Consider the following 22,402-nt stretch of genomic DNA (forward strand, 5'->3'; position numbering starts at 1 on the left):
AGAAGTGAAATCTAATCCAAAACAGCCAAGCTGTAAAAAAAGAGTGCGGCCCTCAAAAAGGCTATGGTGAAAAAAGATGTGAAATCCAAGGTGGCGGCCAAGAAATGGCTGTGATGGTAGATTAATGGTAATAATTTTAATAACGACAATTCGGGTGAATTTTTGTGCCACTTGGTCTTGGCAAAAAATTCACCTAAATTGGCGTTATTAAAATTGTTACCATTAATCTGTATACCATCACAGCCATTTCTTGGCCGCCACCTTGGATTTCACATCTTTTTTCACCATAGCCTTTTTGAGGGCCGCACTGTTATTTTACAGCTTGGCTGTTTTGGATTAGATTTCATTTCTTTTTGTATTTCTATACCCCAAAGCCGGCCATAGTGGCTTTGGGACTTATTTAACCTGTCTTTTTTTCTTTACCACAGGAAGAAGAAAAGATGAAGCAGATGTACTTTAAATATTTCTGATTTTATCAGTAAATGTACAAATTATATATATATATATATATATATATATATATATATATATCAAGACACACGGTAGTGTGTCGTGCGGCCCAAGAAGCCGGCGCGCAACCCCGTGAGTATATTGACAGGAAGAAAGAAAACGCAATTTTCGCACCTCCGTAGCTCTGTGCTGCCTATATGAAACAAGACAAATTTTGCTGTGTACATTCCCTCCAACTTCAGTACTCCACATTCCAAATTTGAGCGAAATCGCTTCAGGCATTCCTGAGATATGCGACTTCAAAAATTGGCTTAGTTTCTTTGTTTTTTTTTCTTCTTCTTATTTTTCTTCCTCTTTTCGCACACTTACAAAAACTGCTATAAAACGCAAACGCGTTATCCGATTGCCTTGAAATTTGGCACACAGAAGGGGGGGGGGGGTATAAAGGCGCATTTCTGTACCAACTTTGGCTGGAATACCATAAACAGGCAAAGAGTTATGAGCGATTATGCACGAAAAATAACACCAATATGTTGTCACGCCTACAGGGTAAACCGCGTATGGGAAGAAGCTGAAAATCGGTGGGTGAATAGGTTAACTATTGAACCTCAAACCTTTTGTGGTTTGAAAGAAATCGAGCTAAAAACCAGGAAGATACAGCGAAAAAATCAACAATGTGTAACAATTATGCAATCGAGATTAGCAAATTTTTTATTTTATTATTATTATTATTATTATGCTTGCCACGCCTACCAGATAAACCACTTGGGGTAATGCTTTGAAAATCGCTGTACAGATGGAGTTATCATCTTAGAAAGGCTCTTCAATGGTGTAGAAAAATCAGACTTAAAGCCACGGAGTTATAACACGAAATCCAACTTGGTGTAGCAAGTGCGAGATCGAGATACTCTAATAGAGTAGTCATCCTAATAGAGCAGTCACCCTGAACAGAATTCAAGAGATCAGTTAGAAATAAGTAACCTGTATAGAGATCAGCTACAAACAAATCACCCTGTAGAGAGTTCAGCTACAAACAATTCACCCTGTTCAGACATCAGTTAGAAGAAGTTTTCTTGTAGAGAGTTCAGTTACAAACAAATCACCCTGTTGAAAGATCAGCTAGAAGATGTCACCTTATAGATAGTTCAGTTACAAAGAAACCACCATGTAGAGAATTCAGCTACAAACTAGTGACCCTGTAGATACATCAGCTAGAAGAAGTTACTTTGTAGAGAGTTCAGCTACAAAGAAACCATTCTGTAAAGAGCTCAGCTGCAAACAAATCACCTATACAGAATTCAGCTACAAACAAATCACCCTGTAGAAAGATCAGCTAGAAGAAGTTACCTTGTAGATAGTTCAGCTACAAACAAATCATCCTGTAGAGAGATCAGCTAGAAGAAGTTACCTTGTAGATAGTTCAGCTACAAACAATTCACCCTGTACAGAGCTCAGTTAAAAGAGGTTTCCTTGTAGATAGTTCAGCTACAGACAAATCACCCTGTAGAGAGATCAGTTAGAAGAAGTTACCTTGTAGATCGTTCAGCTACAAACAATTCACCCTGTAAAGAGATCAGCTAGAAGAAGTTACCTTGTAGAGAGTTCAGCTACAAAGAAACCATCATGTAGAGAATTCAGCCGCAAACAAATCATGTGTAGAGAGTTCAGCTACAAACAAATCTCCCTGTAGAGAGATCAGCTAGAAGAAGTTTCCTTGTAGAGAGTTCTGCTACAAACAAATCACCCTGTAGAAAGATCAGCTAGAAGAAATCACCTTGTAGAGAGTTCAGCTTCAAAGAAGCAATCATGTGAGAGTTCAGGTACAAACAAATTGTCCTGTAGAGAGATCAGCTAGAAGAAGTTACCTTGTAGAGAGTTCAGCTACAAAGAAACCATCATGTAGATAGTTCAGGTACAAACAAATCACCCTGTAGAAAGATCAGCTATAGAAGAAATCACCTTGTAGAGAGTTCAGCTACAAAGAAACTATCATGTAGAGAGTTCAACTACAAACAAATCACCCTGTAGAAAGATCAGCTATAGAAGAAATCACCTTGTAGAGAGTTCAGCTACAAAGAAACCATCATGTAGAGAGTTCAGCTACAAACAAATCGGCCTGTAGAGAGATCAGCTAGAAGAAATTACCTTGTAGAGAGTTCAGCTACAAAAAAACCATCATGTAGAGAGTTCAGCTGCAAACAAATCACCTGTAGAGAGTTAAGCTACAAACAAATCTCCCTGTAGAGAGATCAGCTAGTAGAAGTCACCTTGCAGGGAGTTCAGTTACAAAGAAATAAACCATGTAGAGAGTTCAGCTGCAAACAAATCACCTGTAGAGAGTTTAGCTAGAAACAAGTCACCCTGTAGAGAGATCAGCTAGAAACAAGTCACCTTGTAGAGAGTTCAGCTAGAAGAAGTCACATTGTAGAGCTACAAAGAAACTACCATGTAGAGTTCAGCTGCAAACAAATCACCCTGTAGAGAACTCAGCTACAAACAAATCACCCTGTAGAAAGATTAGCTAGAAGAAGTTACCTTATAGGGAGTTCAGCTATGAACAGATCACCCTGTAGAGAGTTCAGCTACAAACAAATCACCCTGTAGAGAGTTCAGTTACAAAGAAACCACCATGTAGAGAGTTCAGCTGCAAAAAAATCAATCACTCTGTTGAGAGTTCAGCTAGAAGAAGTCACCTTGTAGAGAGTTAAGCTGCAAATAAATCACCCTGTAGAGAATTCAGCTACAAACAAATCACCCTTTAGAAAGATCAGCTAGAAGAAGTTACCTTGTAGAGAGTTCAGCTACAAAGAAACCACCATGTAGAGAGTTCAGCTGCAAACAAATCACCTATAGAGAGCTCAGCTAGAAACAAGTCACCCTGTAGAGAGATCAGCTAAAAACAAGACACCCTGTAGAGAGTTCAGCTAGAAGAAGTCACATTGTAGAGAGTTCAGCTACAAAGAAACTACCACGCAGAGAGTTCAGCTGCAAACAAATCATCCTGTAGAGAGTTCAGCTAGAAGAAGTCACCTTTTAGAGAGTTCAGCTACAAAGCAACCACCATGTAAAGAGTTCAGCTGCAAAAAACTCAATCACCTTGTAGAAAGATCGGCTAGAAGAAGTTACCTTGTAGAGAGTTCAGCTACAAAGAAACCACCATGTAGAGAGCTCAGCTGCAAACAAATCACCTATAGAGAGTTCAGCTAGAAACAAGTCACCCTGTAGAGAGTTCAGCTAGAAGAAGTCACATTGTAGAGAGTTCAGCTACAATGAAACTCCCATGTAGAGAGTTCAGCTGGAAACAAATCACCTTGTAGAGAACTCAGCTACAAACAAATATGCAGTGTAAAAAGATCAGCTAGAAGAAGTTACCTTGTAGAGAGTTCAGCTACAACGAAACAACCATGTAGAGAGTTCAGCTACAAACAAATCACCTGTAGAGAGTTCAGCTAGAAACAAGTCACCCTGTAGAGAAATCAGCTAGAAACAAGTCACCTTGTAGAGAGTTCAGCTAGAAGAAGTCACGTTGTAGAGAGTTCAGCTACAAAGAAACCACCATTTAGAGAGTTCAGCTGCAAACAAATCACCCAGTAGCAAGTTCAGCTATGAGCAGATCACCCTGTTGAGAGTTCAGTTAGAAACAAGGAATCCTGTAGAGAGATCACCTAGAAGTATCGCCTTGTAGAGAGTTCAGCTACAAACAAATCACCATGTAGAGAGATCAGCTAGAAGAAGTCACCTTGTAGAGAGTTCAGCTATAAAGAAACCACCATGTAGAGAATTCAGCTGCAAACAAACACCCTGTAGAGAACTCAGCTACAAACAAATCGCCCTGTAGAAAGATCAGCTAGAAGAAGTTACCTTGTAGGGATTTCAGCTACAAACAAATCACCCTGTAGAGAGTTCAGCTACAAAGAAACCATTCTGTAAAGAGCTCAGCTGCAAACAAATCACTTGTACAGAATTCAGCTACAAACAAATCATCCTGTGGAGAGATCAGCTAGAAGAAATTACCTTGTAGATAATTCAGCTACAAACAAATCACCCTGTAGAAAGATCAGTTAGAAGAAGTTACCTTGGAGAAAGTTCAGCTACAAAGAAACCATTTTGTAAAGAGCTCAACTGCAAACAAATCACCTGTACAGAATTCAAATACGAACAAATCACCCTGTAGAGAGATCAGCTATAAGAAGTTACCTTGTAGATAGTTCAGCTACAAACAAATCTCCCTGTAGAGAGATCAGCTAGAAGAAATTACCTTGTAGAGAGTTCAGCTACAAAGAAACCACCATGTAGAGAGTTCAGCTGCAAAGAAATCACCCTGTAGAAAATTCTGCCAGAAACAAATTTCCCTGTAGAAAGATCAGTTAGAAGAAGTTACCTTTTAGAGAGTTCAGCTACAAAGAAACCATTCTGTAAAGAGCTCAGCTGCAAACAAATCACCTATACAGAATTCAGCTACAAACACATCACCCTGTAGAGAGATCAGCTAGAAGAAGTTACCTTGTAGATCGTTCAGCTACAAACAATTCACCCTGTAGAGAGAGCAATTAGAAGAAGTCACCTTGTAGAGTGTTCAGTTACAAAGAAACCACCATGGAGATTTCTGTAATCAATATAATATTATGTGACCGGATTTGCGAAAAGGGGTCTTCCACACACATCCAATTCCGTAAACGTTGGAGACCATAACTCAGTGTTCAAGTAACATATTAACCTGAACATTTCACCACGTACTCAGCTATAGTGGTGCTCACCACTGTCCATAATTCAAGGCAATAGCTCTTTCCAATCTGAAGTTATCAATTGTCAAAGTTGGTAAATTGGATGTGTGTGGAAGACCCCTTTTCGCAAATCCGGTCACATATGTATTATACAGTATAATATAATTTGTACATTTACTAATAAAATATTTAAAGTACATCTACTTCATCTTTTCTTCTTCCTGTAGTAAAGAAAAAAACATAGGTTATAAAAGTCCCAAAGCTGGCCATAGGCCGGCTTTGGGGTATATAATACAAAAAGAAATGAAATCTAATCCAAAACAGCCAAGCTGTAAAAAAAGTGTGCGGCCCTCAGAAAGGCTATGGTGAAAAAAGATGTGAAATCCAAGGTGGCGGCCAAGAAATGGCTGTGATGGTAGGTTAATGGTAAAAATTTTAATAATGACAATTTAGGTAAATTTTGTGAAGCGGCACAAAAATTCACCTGAATTGTCGTTATTAAAATTTTTACCATTAACCTACCATCACAGCCATTTCTTGGCCGCCACCTTGGATTTCACATCTTTTTTCACCATAGCCTTTCTGAGGGCCGCACACTTTTTTTACAGCTTGGCTGTTTTGGATTAGATATATATATATATAATACATATATTTATTACAGAACTCTCCATGGTAGTTTCTTTGTAACTGAACACTCTACAAGGTGACTTCTTCTTGCTGCTCTCTCTACAGGGTGAATTGTTTGTAGCTGAATAATCTACAAGGTAACTTTTTCTAGCTGATCTCTCTATAGGGTGATTTGTTTGTAGCTGAACTATCTACAAGGTAACTGCTTCTAGATGATCTTTCTACATGGTGATTTGTTTGTAGCTGAACTCTCTACAAGGAAACTTCTTCTAGTTGATCTCTCTACAAAGAGATTTGTTTGTAGCCAAACTCTCTACAGGTGATTGCTTTGCAGCTGAACTCTCTACATGGTGGTTTCTTTGTAGCTGAACTCTCTACAAGGTAATTTCTTCTAGCTGATCTCTCTACAGAGAGTTTTGTTTGTAGCTGAACTCTCTACATGATGGTTTCTTTGTAGCTGAACTCTCCACAAGGTAACTTCTTCAAGCTGATCTTTCTACTAGGTGATTTGTTTGTAGCTGAATTCTCTACAAGGAAACTTCTTCTATATAGCTGATCTCTCTACAGGGAGATTTGTTTGCAGCTGAACTCTCTACATGATGGTTTCTCTGTAGCTGATCTCTCTATAAGGTAACTTCTTTTAGCTGATGTCTCTACAAGGTCACTAGTTTGTAGCTGAACTCTCTACATAATGGTTTCTTTGTAACTGAAGTCTCTACAAGGTGACTTCTTCTAGCTGATTTTTCTACAGCGTGATTTGTTTGTAGCTGAACCCTCTACAAGGAAACTTCTTCTAGCTGATCTCTCTACAGGGAGATTTGTTTGTAGCTGAACTCTCTACATGATAGTTTCTTTGTAGCTGAACTATCTACAAGGTAATTTTTTCTATTGATCTCTCTACAGGGCGATTTGTTTGTAACTGAACTCTCTACATGGTAGTTTCTTTGTAGCTGAACTCTACAAGGTGATTTCTTCTAGCCAAACTATCTCTTTCCATAGTTGCATGAACTCCCTACAAGGTAACTTCTTTTAGCTGATCTCTCTACAGGGTGAATTGTTTGTAGCTAACCTCTCTACAGGGTGACTTGTTTGTAGCTGATCTCTATACAGGTTACTTGTTTCTTGCTGATCTCTTGAATTCTCTTCAGGGTGACTGCTCTATTAGGGTGACTGCTCTATTAGAGTATCTCGATCTCGCACTTGCTGCACCAAGTTGGATTTCGTGTTATAACTCCGTGGCTTTAAGTCTGATTCTTCTACGCCATTGAAGAGCCTTTCTAAGATGATTGCTCCATCTATACAGCGATTTTCAAAGCATTGCCCCAAGCGGTTTATCTGGTAGGCGTGGCAAGTAGTAGTTTTTTTATTAGCTAATCTCGATTGCGTAATTGTTACACACTGTTGGTTTTTTCGTGGTATCTTCCTGGTTTTTAGCTCGATTTCTTTCAAACCACAAAAGGTTTGAGGTTCAATAGTTAACCTATTCACCTACCGATTTTCAGCTTCTTCCCATACGTGGTTTACCCTGTAGGCGTGACAACATATTGGTGTTATTTTTCGTGAATAATCGCTCATAACTCTTTTGCTGTTTATCGTATTCCAGCCAAAGTTGGTACAGTGATGCACCGTTATACCCCCCTTCAGTGTGCCAAATTTCAAGGTAATCGGATATTGCGTTCGCATTTTATAGCAGTTTTTGTAAGTGTGCGAAAAGAGGAAGAAAAATAAGAAGAAAAACGAAGAAACTAAGCCAATTTTTGAAGTCGCATATCTTGGGAATGCTTGAAGTGATTTCGCTAAAATTTGGAATGTGGAGTGCTGAAGGTGGAGGGAATGTCCACAGCAAAAATTGTCTTGTTTCATCAAGGCATCACAGAGCTACGGAGGTGCGAAAATTGCGTTTTCTTTCTTCCTGTCAATATACTCACGGGTGTTGCACGCCGGCTTCTTGGGCCGCACGACACACTACCGTGTGTCTTGATATGTTACAGTTTTAAGTGTTGATTAATCACCATTCTACTAAGGATCTGCAAGAATAGCATGGAGCCAAAAACTTGGCGTTAAGTCTTAAAACTCAGTTGAATACAGTAAAATTCCCAAACCATTGACCCACAGACAACTTCAGAATAGCCAAACAACATGGTTTCCAAAATTTCCTCTGTGTTCAATGGCAATATCAGTTCTCGTACTTTATTAGGGGTTGACTTATTGACCTGCAAGAAAGCTGCTGAAAGCCTGTATAACAAGAGCACTAATAATATTAATCAAACCAATGTTAATATTTTGGTTAGGTCACTAGTCTAGTTCTTCAGTGCAAATAGATTGCAATCAGCATATGTTCTGCTAAAGTGTTTGATATACAGTACCGCTAAATAACTCACTAGTGAAATGGCTGCCACGTCCTTAGTATTTAATCTTGCACTTGCGAGAAACAACTTTGCACTTGGGTGGTACTGTATCGTAATACACTGGTGTATGTATGTTTACATCATTGTTGCATGTGCTGCATGACACTTTGTTGTTTAAACAACTCTATAGCTATCACCATCACCTTCAGTCAGTCAACATACAATGTTAATGAAGATGATGGACCAGCACAACCTGTACTAGTTCTCAGTAACCCATCATCAACTGAAATTACCGTACAAGTTAGTGATACTCAGAATACTGCCACTAGTAAGTAAAGTAACATCATCACAAATTGTTAATAGTAGTAATAATGTTACAGGAGGAGGTATTGATTATGATTCTGGACCATACACTGTCACATTTCCTGCTGGAGTGGCCAGTGTTCCATTTGATGTTTCAATAAATGATGATAATATATTGGAAGATGATGAAGTGTTCACACTGATCATAAATAACTCACTGATCATAAATAACTCACTACCCAATAGGGTCACTGTTAGTAAACGTAGAGGTCAAGCAACAGTTTTCATATTGGATACTGATAGTAAGTAAATACTTATGTATGTGTTTAACAATAATCGGAATTTTAAAAGTGGAGACCAATTTATCACATTAAGGGTTGTGTGTGTATGCATGGTAATGGTATCAATCACATTTACAAAAGTTTTTACTGTTTACCTCAAATGTGTAGTGCACACTTATAGTTTCTGGCCCATAGAACTAACAATCATGACAAAACTTACTGCAAATATGGCTATACAATAGTGCCTATTGCAAATAGGACAAAATCAATTGCAAAAATTTGTAATGTCATGAGCAAGTCCAAGTGGACATAATTCCGTTGTTCTTAGTTCAATCTCTATAAAAATTTGGCTGTAATTGTGCTGCATTATGCATTTACTGCCTTCCAAATTTACTGCCTTCGCACATAATTCCGTTGTTCTTAGTTCAATCTCGATAAAAATTTGGCTGTAATTGTGCTGCATGATGCATTTACTGCCTTCCAAATTTGAAGTCAATGGACTAAAGCATGCGCGAGTTATTGCGAATGGAGGGAAAAGAAACAAAAATCACGAAGAAAATAAGACGAACTTTGAAGACGCATATCTCAGTGATGGCTGGGCGGATTTAACTCACATTTGGAATAGGAGGTTCCCTATCCTGAGGGAGTTTCCACTGCAAAATTGGTTAATTTCTGTTCAGGCACTATAGAGCTACAAATGTGTGAAAGCAACATTTTCTTGGCTCCTGTAAAATACACACTTATCTGTCCCATGTCCGCACTAGCTGTACTTGGCCACACGACACACCATCGTATGTCCTGATTTATGGGCACTCGTGCACTAGTAAAAATTATAATATCCTGGAACACCCATTTATGTAATATCAACTGTTGACTAAAGTCCCACACTGTCACTTAAACTCACTTTATAACTAAAGTTTAGAGTGCAAATTGTTAGAGAAAAGGTCTATGCTACCATATCAGAATGGCTTTGTTTATTGGCTTAATAATGTTATTATTTATATCGGTTATCGGAATATCGTCATATCGGTGCACCACTATTATTGAACTTAACATACTAAGCGAGCTACACAACAGGTTAAGACCACTAAAGGCCAAATAAAAACTTATTGAACTGTAATGACTAACTATACAGCATTTATAACATTTCCTTCAGTACTTTCTATCAGTAAAGGGCTCCAGAGGCTCTAGAGATATGTGATGGCACAAAGCAAACAAAATTACAATTATTTTACCAATCATCTATAAATTACCACCACAACAATGCAAAAAAACAATACATGTACTTCCAGTTTGAACTGTTCAATAGAGAATACTTTGTTCTCCTTAAGTAATTAAATCAGCAGGCCTCAAGTTATAAGCAAAACCATAGTGCCTATAACAGCCATGGTTTCAGTCTAACCTGAATAACTTGTGAATGGTGTATTCAATCTCTGTAAATTACTGTCACAGATTGTTATCCAGTAGTCAGATATCCCATAGAAACCTCAAAGTAACAGTTTAATTCCCCAGTAAGTTATTCATTGGAATGTGCGAACCATTTGAAAATTGATCATTGAGTGAAGTACTGCTGTTTGATAATACATACTGGTGTTTGAGGAGTTGTAAATAATAGGCACAACTGTTTTGCACATAACTTGCAATGTGTTGGTGTAATTTACTTATAACGTGGTACAGAGAGAGACCAAAGGCTGCTCTGTTAAATAGTCCAAACTGAAAGTCCATGTGTTGCTGTGATGAGGATTAATTATTTGTTTATTGAAATGCATGGTGACTTACTCTAACATTGACATTGTCTAATTCTGGATTTCCCCCATGCATATTGTCAAACCTACCCAGATAACAACTTTTGCAAGTGTCAAAATAATATAAGTTCTCTAGGGGAGACATTTCAAACATAAATTTTGTAAACTCTACAACCATGCACCACAAGATGTATTACAAGCACTTTAACTGTTCACTGCAAAGAGATAATTAGGAATTCGAATGTGGAGTAAATGAAGCTTGTGGTATTGTTCAAACAAGCTGAATAGCCTTGTTACATAGCAACACCCACTCCACAACAAGCAGTCACTCATCACATAGAGTCACTCGTATCATGGCTTTCATCATGCATGTTGATTAGTACACCTAATATAATATAACATAACCATTATTTGTTTCTGATGATACAGTAGATAGTGATGTAACCTAGAAATTTAGGAAACATATAGTGCAATAACATGAACCATGGTAATTGATAATAATTAAGAGCGCCTATGTTTTTTTGGCCAAAATCCTAATAGAACATTCACTACATCACAACCTTAGAGAGCTTCCCCAACCACAAAAGAAACCTTAGAAGTTAATTTGGAAGAAGTCTAGGTCCACTAGAAATATGGAGTCTAAACAAACCGAAAAAGTTTGATTTTAAATCTTGAAAATAATGTACCTTTTATTGTTTATCATCATCATCTTATTATTATTAATGTAATTTATTGCAACACAATAAATTGAAGTTAACAGGTCTTGGTGTAGGCGTAGAATGGATACAGTGTTAAACCTACGTACCATACCATAGTAAATGAAGCCATCATCCTTTAGTGATAAACTAGCCTTTCGGGTAAAGTAAATTAAATTCAGCAACACAGAATCCATGAGATGACTGCAAGATCCATTAGAGCAGCATTGTACATTAGCAAAGTAGCCCAGTGCTAGCACCATGAACTGAAACCAATGCACATGTTTCATGTAAAACTTGAACCAATCTTATAGGATATGTGAGACATAATGATGTCATAATGATTCGTTGTAATAAACTGGCTCGACTGGTTTGAGATCAGGAGGTCATGCCATAGTGCATGGCATGTTCGCAGAGAGAATACTTTTTCCCTCCCTCCCACCCGAAACCATGCATTAAGTATATGTGCCAGTGGTATCAGTAAGTTATGATGGTTGCCTGTAGATTATTTGGCTTCTGTACATGTCAATTTATTTGATGTGATCCAATTAAAAAAATATTTTCTCGTCTGGCTGTCTAGTACTGTATTTCCAGCACTGTAAACTTATGAAGCTGAAAACTAGCCAGTCCATTCCTCTATCCCTATAAACAACAAAGAACAAATAAAATGAATTTTGAAAAATGTGTGGATATTGACAGTTTTCTAAAAAATAAGGTCACATTACACTAGTAGTTGCACAGTCAATAAAGCAGAAACATGCGCCGCAGACAATAAATGACGCCACCCACTACCCGTAAGAATTTTACAGGAACAAACGTTGTCAAATTTGGCCTGCCTGTAACTCACCCGTCATTTACGCTATCCCTCTGAAACCCTAGACTCAAACTTATCGTGTCACTAGTAGCTACCACACAAACAGTGAAGCAAATCCATGTCGACTGTTTCAAGATCAAGGTTGCTGATATCAAAGGGGAGGTTTCATTTTTAAAAACAATTTTTTTTATCACAAGTGATTAGATGCAACTGCAGGTGCATGCCTTGTGGTTCATTTTTGCATCCAAACATTGATTGCACTGCCATTGCTTCCATATTCCTCAATCACCTCAAGATTCACATCATCGATTTTGCCATACATCATTACCCTACAGTTGTAATTTCAGAAGTTTCAGTCTTCCTCAGTCAACCTACAGGTCAAATACAAAAGCCATATTTTGTTTCCATAATACTCGCTTTGCATGTAGGGCAATGTGTCTATAAACTGTTCTGTTTCATTGAGATTGTTACATATGTTTTCGAGAATGGCTAGTTTAAAATTGGAATTTAGTCGCCCCCACATAATTTACTCTCTAAGGGCGTGGCTTAAAGAATTAAAGAATGATGCAGAGCACAACTGTGGTCACAGGTTATTGAACTGGGCTGTTAATAGTAAGTGTAGTTAATCAGTGCATGTGGCCATAACGTAAAAAAAAATTATGCCACTGTTCGAGAATGGCTAGCTTGAAATTTGAATTTAGTCGCCTCCATGTAATTTTGCTCTCTGCTTAAAGAATGACACAGAGCACAACTGCGGTCACCAGTTATTGAAACAGGCTGTGAATAGTAAGTGTAGTATGTAGCCATAAAACAAGTGTGCAAAAAAAGCTATGCCATCGTACACCAAGTATTTAGAACTGTCTCGGTGCAGATCATTTATAGCTTGTAAAGGCAACCCCACACAAATGATATGGGTACAAGCATGTACGTATAGCTACACATGCAGTTACAACATACAGAGCACACATGAATACCCAACAGTTTTAAGGTACATAATTATAAATGTAAGAATTGTACGACTGTGATATAGCTGCTGATTTCAAGATATTTATATTTAAGAATGATTTAATAATCTTGTGGCATACAAAAAAAAAACACCATTTACCAACAATAAACAGTTCAGTGTCTCTTCTTCTTCAGCTAATTCTCAGCAAAACTTCTTGTATAGAGGGCTCAATAAAACTTCTTATAGAGTTTCAACAGCAATGTTTACGAGTCTTTTTGCAGAGAGGGATCTAGTGTTATAGGACTGCCCTATTTATACCATGACAAAAGGTAACCTTCAAAGGACAACACTGGAAAATAATCTGAATTAATAGTGACTTATGGAATAATAAACAGTGACTTAAGAAACAATAAACAGTAACTTGTCATTTGTAAGAGTAGACTGAACCTTTTCTACATTTTCTCCCCTTCATTATCATGATCCACATGATAATAACTGAAAATAAATTGACTAGCTAAATCTGTAAATAAAATAATTAGTCTGCAATAGTTCCACATACATTGGTACATTATCAGACAGGGCTGTCCAGTTTCAGTGGTTACTATAGGTCTAATTAATTGTTTGTTTCCTACTTGCAATTTGACAGATCGTCTTTATCCAGATATCACTCTTCCCATTGGCCTATGTGCTCTTTGATTCTCAGGTGAAACTATCAATACAACATCATCAACTTGAAGGTGTTTTTTGTTCCTTGTACCATTTCTTCCTTGTGCTCAAACTGGGTACCCATTCAGTAATCCATTGACACCAAAAATGCCTTGTTAATTCTTGAATTCCTCTCCATCATTTCTTGGGGTCATAACCTTCTTGCATGCATATTTCTGGTGCAAATCTTACTCCTACCTGACCATACAAAAAGTGATTTGGTGTCAAGGGTATGTCATTCTCGGGATCTGCGGTCTGGTATGTTAGTGGACTTGAATTCAATAAATACTCTGCTTCAGTAAATGCTGTGATTAACTTCTTGTGTGTGATGTATGCATTGCCTAAAATAGCTAGTATGGCCCCTTTTAGTAGCCTTGATCATAATTTTCAAACACACTACCAAAATGAGGTGCATTTGGTGGGATGAAAGTCCATTTTACTCCTTTGTTCACGAAATTCTTTTTTAGTTTACTGTTTTCTGTTATTTGTCTATTCAATTTATGCAATTCTTCATTAGCTTCTACTAAGTTGGTCCCATTATCAGATATCATCTCTTCTGGAAGACCACAATGATTAGACATTCTGCAAAATGCTCTTATGAAAGAGTCGGTATTAAGGCCGTGTTCCATCTCCAAATGAACAGCATGTAATGCAAAACAAGTAAAGAGACACAGGTAACATTTCTGTCTAGGTTTACCTCTTCCTTGTTGGTTAAAACAGGGCCTTTAAAGTCCACTGCAGCTCTTGTGAAACTTCTAAGTGATAACATCAAACAATTTGCTGGCAATGGTGCCATAATCTGCTCAGCATTCTTCACCTTTCTTCCCTTACAAGTAGCACATTCTTTCTCCCATTCAATTATTTCTTCACGAGCAGCTATGATTCAATACTTGGTAGACAGTAAAGATAGTGTTTGATTAGTTCCTGAGTTGTGGTGCCCTTTCTCATGATAATACGTATTTAACAACAAGTTTCATGACCCAGTGTTTTCTTGGCAACGATATAAGGTGTCTAACATCATACAGCGTAAATTCTGTATACTGTAATCTGGTATCCAATCTCATAATTCCATCTTCATCTATCTTTGGGCACAGGCCAAGTATTTTACTGTGTGGTGAGAGCTTCTGTCCCTTTTGTAAAACAAAATGTTCCTCATAGAATATACTTCCTTTGGACATCTATGATTGTACTTCTCAGTGTCACTCAACTCATTCAAGGTAAGTTCACCTTTTGTTCTATGTTCTTCACCTTCCAGACTGTTACTAATTAACCTGTTTATCCATGCATGAACTCTTATTAATCTTACCCAACTTGAGAAACACTTTGGGTCAAGCCTCCATAAAGACGTTTCTTCATCAGATGTTATACTTGTTGTCAAAAAAACTGTCTTCTGTAACACACTTCTTTCTTACTTCTTTAACAACAGGCTTACACACTTTATTGACTGGCCACTGTGTTTCTGAACATTGTAAATACTCAGGTCCAGTCCACCAACTCTTCAACTCGATCAATTCGGAAACTCGTAAGCCTTTTGTAAGATAATCAGCTGGATTAGCATTAGTTGGAACATATCTCCACTGCTGTGGATCAGAAGAGGACTGAATTTCTCCAACTTAATTAGAAACAAATGGCCTACACATCCTACCATAACCTCTTATCCACCAGAGAACATTTACACTGTCTGACCAGAATATCATTTGACTTTGAGTGATTGACCAAGGCCACTTCCCAGATGAGCTCCCATCAACACTAATCTTGGCCTTTAGAGGAGCAACCTTTGTTTTAGCTGCAATCAGAGATACAGATGTACTCTTATCATCATAATTCTATTCTAACATATACAACTGCATTCTCTGAGGCATCCACAAATGTTTACAAATTGATTTGACTATACCTCTATTCTGTATGCTTAAGAATGATTTAATAATCTTGTGGCATACAAAATAACAGCATTTACCAACAATAAACAATTCCGTCTCTCTTCTTCTTCAGCTAATTTTCAGCAAATTTCTTGTAGAAATCAGTTCTCAATAAAACTTCTTATAGAGTTTCAACAGCAATCTTTACAGAGTCTTTTTGCAGAGAGAGATCTAGTGTTATAGTACTGCCCTATTTATACCATGACAAAACGTAACCTTCAGAGGGCAACACTGGAAAACAATCTGAATAATAAACAGGGGCTTATGGAATAATGAACAGTGACGAAACAATAAACAATAATCTGTCATTTGTAAGGGTAGACTGAAACTTTTCTCCAACTGTTATGAAAACCATGTCTCCACTTTTCCAGCAGGTCTCTTATGATGGCGCTTCTCCAAACACAGATAAGCAAGGCCGGAGGAGACGGTCCGGTTGGTCAGGCCTGAGCCGGACCAATAATCTGGAGTTGAACCAACTAGCTGACCAGCTTGAACTACATTACTCTCATGCAATCTTTGGATGATCACATCTACATGTAGCTACGTACATTTTACAGATGTTATTGAAAATGCATGACACGAGTAGTTACCTAGTTTCTCAGCCTAACTAAAGCACAGAACTACACGTATAGTACCTCCAATTACCTTACAGTACAGCATAGCATTCGTATCATTCGTACAGAAATGATTGTGGGTTCTACGTATAGTATCACGTGTGCTGACAGTTGGCATTTATCACGTGTAAGGCAGGTGCCTTCTTTGATTCTAAACCAGCACACTTATATCACAATTCAATCTTCATAAAATAATCATTAGCATTCCTTGGCTTGTCTCTCTTGGCTTCTTTTACTGGGCGAAGGGCTGGCAGTGACAAACCCGGCAGATGACTCATTCCGCGGCAAGAAGCTGTACACCCATACATTACATGGTGGCCATCTGGATGAGATGTTGAGTAGAAATCACTCCTCTTCAACTACCCACTCGTCCTGTCGAGATACTGAGCAAACTCCCAGTCTCACCCACATCGCACCATTTTCGAATACTGATTGGTCTCGTGACTGTCCACCAGTATATTTACGTGATGATCCGTTCACTTCATACAAACCAGTATAGTAGTATACTGTATTTTTGTAGCTGTGTAGCTTTTTATTGTAGCTGTGTGAATTCACTGTATAGTAATTATATCCTAGCTAAAGGGGGCCATGCTGCATGGGTTCCCTGTGAAATTTGGGGGGAAAGTTGCAAGTTGCTAGCTAGTTTTACTTTAAAATTTAGCATCAATTTTAAATTTTAAGACATTTTCAAGCCTTTAAATCGCAAAAATTCTGTAGCTCCTGGGGGTTGCACCCCCAGACTCCCCTTGAACTTCTAATTGCTAGCTATAACTAAATGAACCATACAGCAAGTTTCATACTGTGTCCCCTGTATGTCAGGTCTACAATTATACATAGTATAGAAAGTCTGAAGAACAACAGATAGGCTTGAGCATATTTATATAGCTAGCTAGCAGTGAAATATTACTAAAATTGCATATCTGAGTGTCTAATTTTCAAAAATTTCCTGTGGGGGCATGACCCCCTAGAATGCTCATGCTTCGCACTTCGCAGAGTGTGCTTTGCACACTGTGCAACAGCTCCTCTCTCATTGGCATGTATATAGTAGCAATTTCAACATTATAGTCAATGGCCTGACCAACTCAATTTTCCCTCCTCCGGCCCTGATAAGCAATAAGCGATAGTCTAGTGACAACTATGATTTGGTGTGATTCGATTTGCAGAATCTAAATGAGTGGGTGTGGTTCCTAGACAGTCCACACACATTCTTGATAACTGAGTGTGGCTCACATAAGTATGTAAATAAAGTTGCAACAGTATCGATACAGGTCTCTATTACATCACGATACAAATATATCAAACAACACAAAGAGCATCATATTGTTGCATCCTTGGTATGTGCACTCCATCAGTACAACCAAACTTGTTGCATTGAAACCTGTCTTGATGGCCACCAGTATAGAAAGACAACCTCTCTAGAAAGGCCAATTCCAAATCCCTATACACTGCCACCAAGAGTTTATAATGGTGTATAAACTCTTGCTGCCAACTACCTACATATTAAGCAAAGGTGGCAATGGACAAGTTCCACTATGATTTATTTTTACACGTGATCTGATCCTGAACATTCTGTGAGTGAATGAGATCCACTTGGCCAGGACAAAATGTGATCCAAATGTCCTGACTCAACCCATGCACTTACAACCCAGTAGTAAAATGGAGCCGAGTATTTATAGGGGACAATATGTCTAAGATGTGTGGACACATTACAACATGTGCATACAAGAAATGCTATGTACCTTTTTAGTATTCCAAATCACCACCTTATGCATGGACCAGTTAACACAAATTGCATAGTATTGGTAAACCTGAAGAGGAAAAGTCATGAAGAAGTAAAAGTGCATACGTACAGTAACCAATGGTAAACAATATTAATGGTAACAATAATATACACTAAAACGTTACTCTGGTCATTTTATGGCCAAAATTTTTGAACAGGTAGCAGATTGTTGTGTACGCAAAACAACACATTCAGGGATTGTGTTTAGACAGATGACAAGGTGGCTTGATTAGATGCATTGTAACAATATAACTGTAGTATGAGGTATACAAAGTGTCACCTCTAGGCAGTATACTAGCTGATATGGCTACCATTCAGAGCATTATGTATCTGAGTATTAAACCAGCTAAGTAGGTGCATTTAATTGCAATTAAATACATCAACAAATCATAATTATATCCAATTTATATTTTCAGCACTAATGTTACAGTTCACATCAACACATTTTTATGGATCGGAAATATCTGGGGAAGTGTTGATAGATCTGACAGTATCTGGAGGAGTTGCTGATAGAAGCATTACCGTTACTGTCAGTCTGGTGGAAATAAATGCAACTGGTCAGCTACATCATTTATATATCACATTATATATTACAGTTTACAGAAGGAACTGATTTCATCTCTGCTCCTCTCGATGCTATATTTCCTGCTGGAGCCACTACCACTACAGTGAGAGTACCAGTTATGAGTGATAATATTGTTGAGGGAGATGAGATGTTTAGTATGAGCTTATCATCACTTGGTCCTGGAATAGTAGCTGGTTCTGTTACTAGTGCAACTGGAATAATACTGGACTCTACTACTGGTTTGTGGTAACATATTTTCCATATGTTAGGGTATATAAAGGTCTAATCATACAGTACGATAGTAACTGTATAGTAGGGACCACAAAGGAGTAGGCGTGGTCCACAAAATAATATCACCAGCCTCAATTTTCCCTGACAATGATGAGGCAGTATTGGTGAGGTAAAACTAAGCCCAAACAAGCTTTCAGATCGATCCAAAACACTTTAAACATATTGCTACGGAATTTAAAAAAAGATTATTTGACGGAATTTTCTACTGACTAAGTAACACCCTTTTCATATGGCCACCCAAAAGTGGGTTCAACCCGGGTTGAATAACCCACATTCAACCCAGGTTCAACCCAGTTTCTGTTCACAAGCAATCATCACATGATGGTATTCATTGAGTAATAATTGTCTTCTGTGCATTTTATGTATTCATTAAAAACCGCAACTCGCTTTTGAATCCATAAACTGAGCTAAACCCGAGTTCAACCCTACTGCTTTGTAGGGTTGAACTCGGTTATGACTTCGAGGTTCAACCCGGGTTCAACCTGGTTAAGGTGATCATATGAACGCGTTAACCCGGGTTGAATGTGGGTTCAACCTGGTTTAAAGTGACCATATGAAAGGGGTATAAGTAACTGACTGATGCCTTCAGATAAGTGTAACTCGATAACAGCTAAGGCTACAGGCTTGATTGCTTCACTGTTCAACGTCGCTTCAGCCCAACAAGTGCCTTTTGGCATACCGCAGTACATACAATGCATTCTTCATGGACTTGCCAGTGTCCTCCTTTGCGTCCCATTCATCTTTGCTGACAGTGAAAGGTGTTGATTTGGTGCGAGCACGTGATGGCACCATCCGTATTTTTTATAGTTGCTATTTTTATTGCAGAGGTCGGTTCTTGATTCGTATTGCTGTGTAATGGGTTGAACATAGCCAACAGCGAAGCATAATGGATACTTCACTTTTCAGACGATAATTAATAAAATTGGGGTGTGGCACCATTTCTTTCATATGTGTAGATTGTAGAGGTGCTTCTGGAAAATTCTTGATTTGAAATGCTGTGCCCTTGACTGTGTAATGGGTTGAACATAGCTGACAACCAAGCATAATGGATATTTCACTTTTCAGATGATAATTGATATAGATGGGGTGCGCGGTGCCATTTCAGATGCGGTATGCGTGGGTTCACCAGTCATAATAAAATTATTTACAAAAAAAGTTAACAAATAAGTACACAAAAAAATTTGGAATTTTCAACTAGACTAGGGACCATAGCACGTTGATAAAAAGTACTGAAACAAGTTGGAGTAGTCCATGATATTATTAAATCATAGTAAAACAATAAGAAGTGAATATCCCTACTGTGCATTTCCATTATGGTATCTTGAGCACAGTAGGGATATCTATAACACTTTAATAATATCATGGACTACTCCAACTTGTTTCAGTACTTTTTATCGATGTGCTATGATCCCTACTCTAGTTGAAAATTCCAAATTTTTCGTGTACTTGTCACTATAGGAATAAGAGTGAGGCTCACACGAACACAATACACTGGTTCAGAAGATACAGGATTTGTATTGGTAACATTGGAACTAGTTGGAGGAACATCTAGTAGACCATTTGATGTCACTGTTACTCCATTAGAACAGTCACCAGTGTCTGCTGAAGGTAATAGTGTGTATGATAATGTGTTGATTGAAGAGTGTTTGACTCACAGGTGGTGTTGACTTTAACAATACTACACTAACTGCTACATTTGGTAGTGAGATGACAACTAGTAGTGTTAGTGTACCAGTAGTGGATGATATATTAGCAGAAGGAAGAAATGAAACATTTTTATTGATGTTAAGTGTACCATCATCACTTGGTCCAGCAATGACAGCAGGTGGTAGAGATAGAGCAATAGGAGTTATCATTGATACTACCAGTGAGTGTATAAAGTGATAATTATTAGAGTATGAGTAATGTGTTGTGTAGTGTTGTTAGTGGAGTTTGGATTTAGAAGATTTGTTGGTTCAGAGTCATCAGGACATGTAGAAGTTGTAGTGATAATATCAGGAGGATCATCTATCACACCTATTGAAGTAGTGGTGACTCCTTCTGAACAATCACCAGTGTCAGCAAGAGGTGAGGGATACATCAACAAGTAACACAATGTATGAACTAGTGATTACTGTACTGTGATAGGATCAGGTGTAGACTTCAACTCTAATCCAATTACTATAATATTTGGTGTTGGAGAAGTTAGGAAAACAGTTAACATATCAGTGAGTTGTGATGGAGAGGTGGAAGGAGAAATTTGATATTAGTTTATCGCTGCCACATAATAATCCTCAAGTGTCCTTAACGAAGAATAAACAGAAAAGGGTAGTAAGGATCACAGATAGTACAGGTTAGTAATGAAGCAGTGATCAGTGTAGGTAATAATATTATACAGTTGAGGTGAACTTTGACAATTCACCTTATGAAGTAAGGGAAGACAGTGATGAAGTGATGATAATGATGGTACTGAACCAACCATCATCCAAACCATTTGATGTAATTATCAGTTTAATGGATTTGACTGCTGAAAGTAAGCGTTGATAAGTTTTAATTACATTGATGTTAACCAAAACAGCCACGTTGTGAAGAAGGGTGTAGTCTTCAAAACGTTTAGTGTTGTATCTTTACACTCCGGTTCACTACAATGTGGCACACTCTAATTAATAAACCCTACACATATGCTTGTGTACATTAGAATGTGTACATATACAACACTTTAATACCCATGTAGGATAAAAAAAGTTGAGGTGGCAGCCAAGAAATGCATGGCTGTAAAGATCAATCATTTTTGTAACACTATGAATATTTATTGGATATACCAACTTTGTATGCTCTTCATCTGTGCTGAATTTCAACAATCAAATAGACCATTTTGTGTTCTATTGCAATTTTTGCAAAGTGTATGAAAGGAAGAAGAAAATCAATGGCCTAGTAACCTGTTTAAAATCTGAAGTTAAAACCCAGCTTGGCCACCCATTTCTTGAAAGTGGATAACGCAATATCAATCAAATTTGATGTTTACGTGGTGGGGAGCTATACTACAAAATGATGCAATTTGAAAAGGGATCATTATTTAAGCTGTGTCAGCATAAAATAGATTTTTGCTCCTGCAATGTACCTACAGTGTGACTTTAACTCTCTTGGCCACACATCAGACTGCCGTGTGTCTTGATACTCATTCTGTTTCACTGTAGGAGGAGATGATTACAGAGGTCAAAGGACTATTGCTATACCAGCTAATCAGATGTCAACATCATTCGCTATAAACATCATTAAGGACAACATTGCAGAATGTGATGAAACATTTACACTAACACTTAGTGTTCCATCCTCACCTTGTGGAGTTATTAGTGGAAGTTATGATACTAGTGAAGTGATGATAAAAGATGATGATGGTAGGAGAAGTGTTAGTGATTATGTTGTACTGTTACTGACCAACAGGTGTAATGCTGTCATTTGACCAACCACAATATTCTATTGAAGAGAACATTACTCCATTATCAGTTGGTCTAATACTAAACAGGACAACCTCTGAAGATGTTATAGTAGAAGTTAGTGTGAATGATGGATCAGCCAAAGGTAGTAGTTATTAATTGTTGATGTAAAGTTGAGA

The 22,402-nt window shown here is 37.8% G+C and overlaps 2 protein-coding genes across 3 annotated transcripts in view; both read left to right on the forward strand.

The window, feature by feature from the left end:
- The window catches only part of LOC136267678 (extracellular matrix organizing protein FRAS1-like), a 32,463-nt gene extending 11,566 nt beyond the window's left edge, over nt 1-20,897 (forward strand). The window contains exons 6-12 of the mRNA XM_066062826.1: nt 8,340-8,477; nt 8,530-8,754; nt 18,368-18,480; nt 18,548-18,755; nt 20,266-20,415; nt 20,465-20,674; nt 20,725-20,897. Of these exons, the coding sequence (XP_065918898.1) occupies nt 8,340-8,477; nt 8,530-8,754; nt 18,368-18,480; nt 18,548-18,755; nt 20,266-20,415; nt 20,465-20,674; nt 20,725-20,897 (1,217 nt within the window). The remainder of the gene's footprint in view (nt 1-8,339; nt 8,478-8,529; nt 8,755-18,367; nt 18,481-18,547; nt 18,756-20,265; nt 20,416-20,464; nt 20,675-20,724) is intronic.
- LOC136267077 (adhesion G-protein coupled receptor V1-like) overlaps nt 20,744-22,402 on the forward strand; it is a 35,057-nt gene continuing 33,398 nt past the window's right edge. For both annotated transcript variants that reach the window (XM_066062134.1, XM_066062135.1), the window contains exons 1-5: nt 20,744-20,874; nt 20,935-21,139; nt 21,185-21,319; nt 21,984-22,184; nt 22,231-22,368. In XM_066062134.1, coding sequence (XP_065918206.1) covers nt 21,025-21,139; nt 21,185-21,319; nt 21,984-22,184; nt 22,231-22,368 — 589 coding nt within the window. In that variant the 5' untranslated portion in view covers nt 20,744-20,874; nt 20,935-21,024. The remainder of the gene's footprint in view (nt 20,875-20,934; nt 21,140-21,184; nt 21,320-21,983; nt 22,185-22,230; nt 22,369-22,402) is intronic.

This window comes from Dysidea avara, chromosome 9 (genome assembly GCF_963678975.1).
Source record: "Dysidea avara chromosome 9, odDysAvar1.4, whole genome shotgun sequence".
In the NCBI taxonomy this organism is placed as follows: Eukaryota; Metazoa; Porifera; class Demospongiae; order Dictyoceratida; family Dysideidae; genus Dysidea; species Dysidea avara.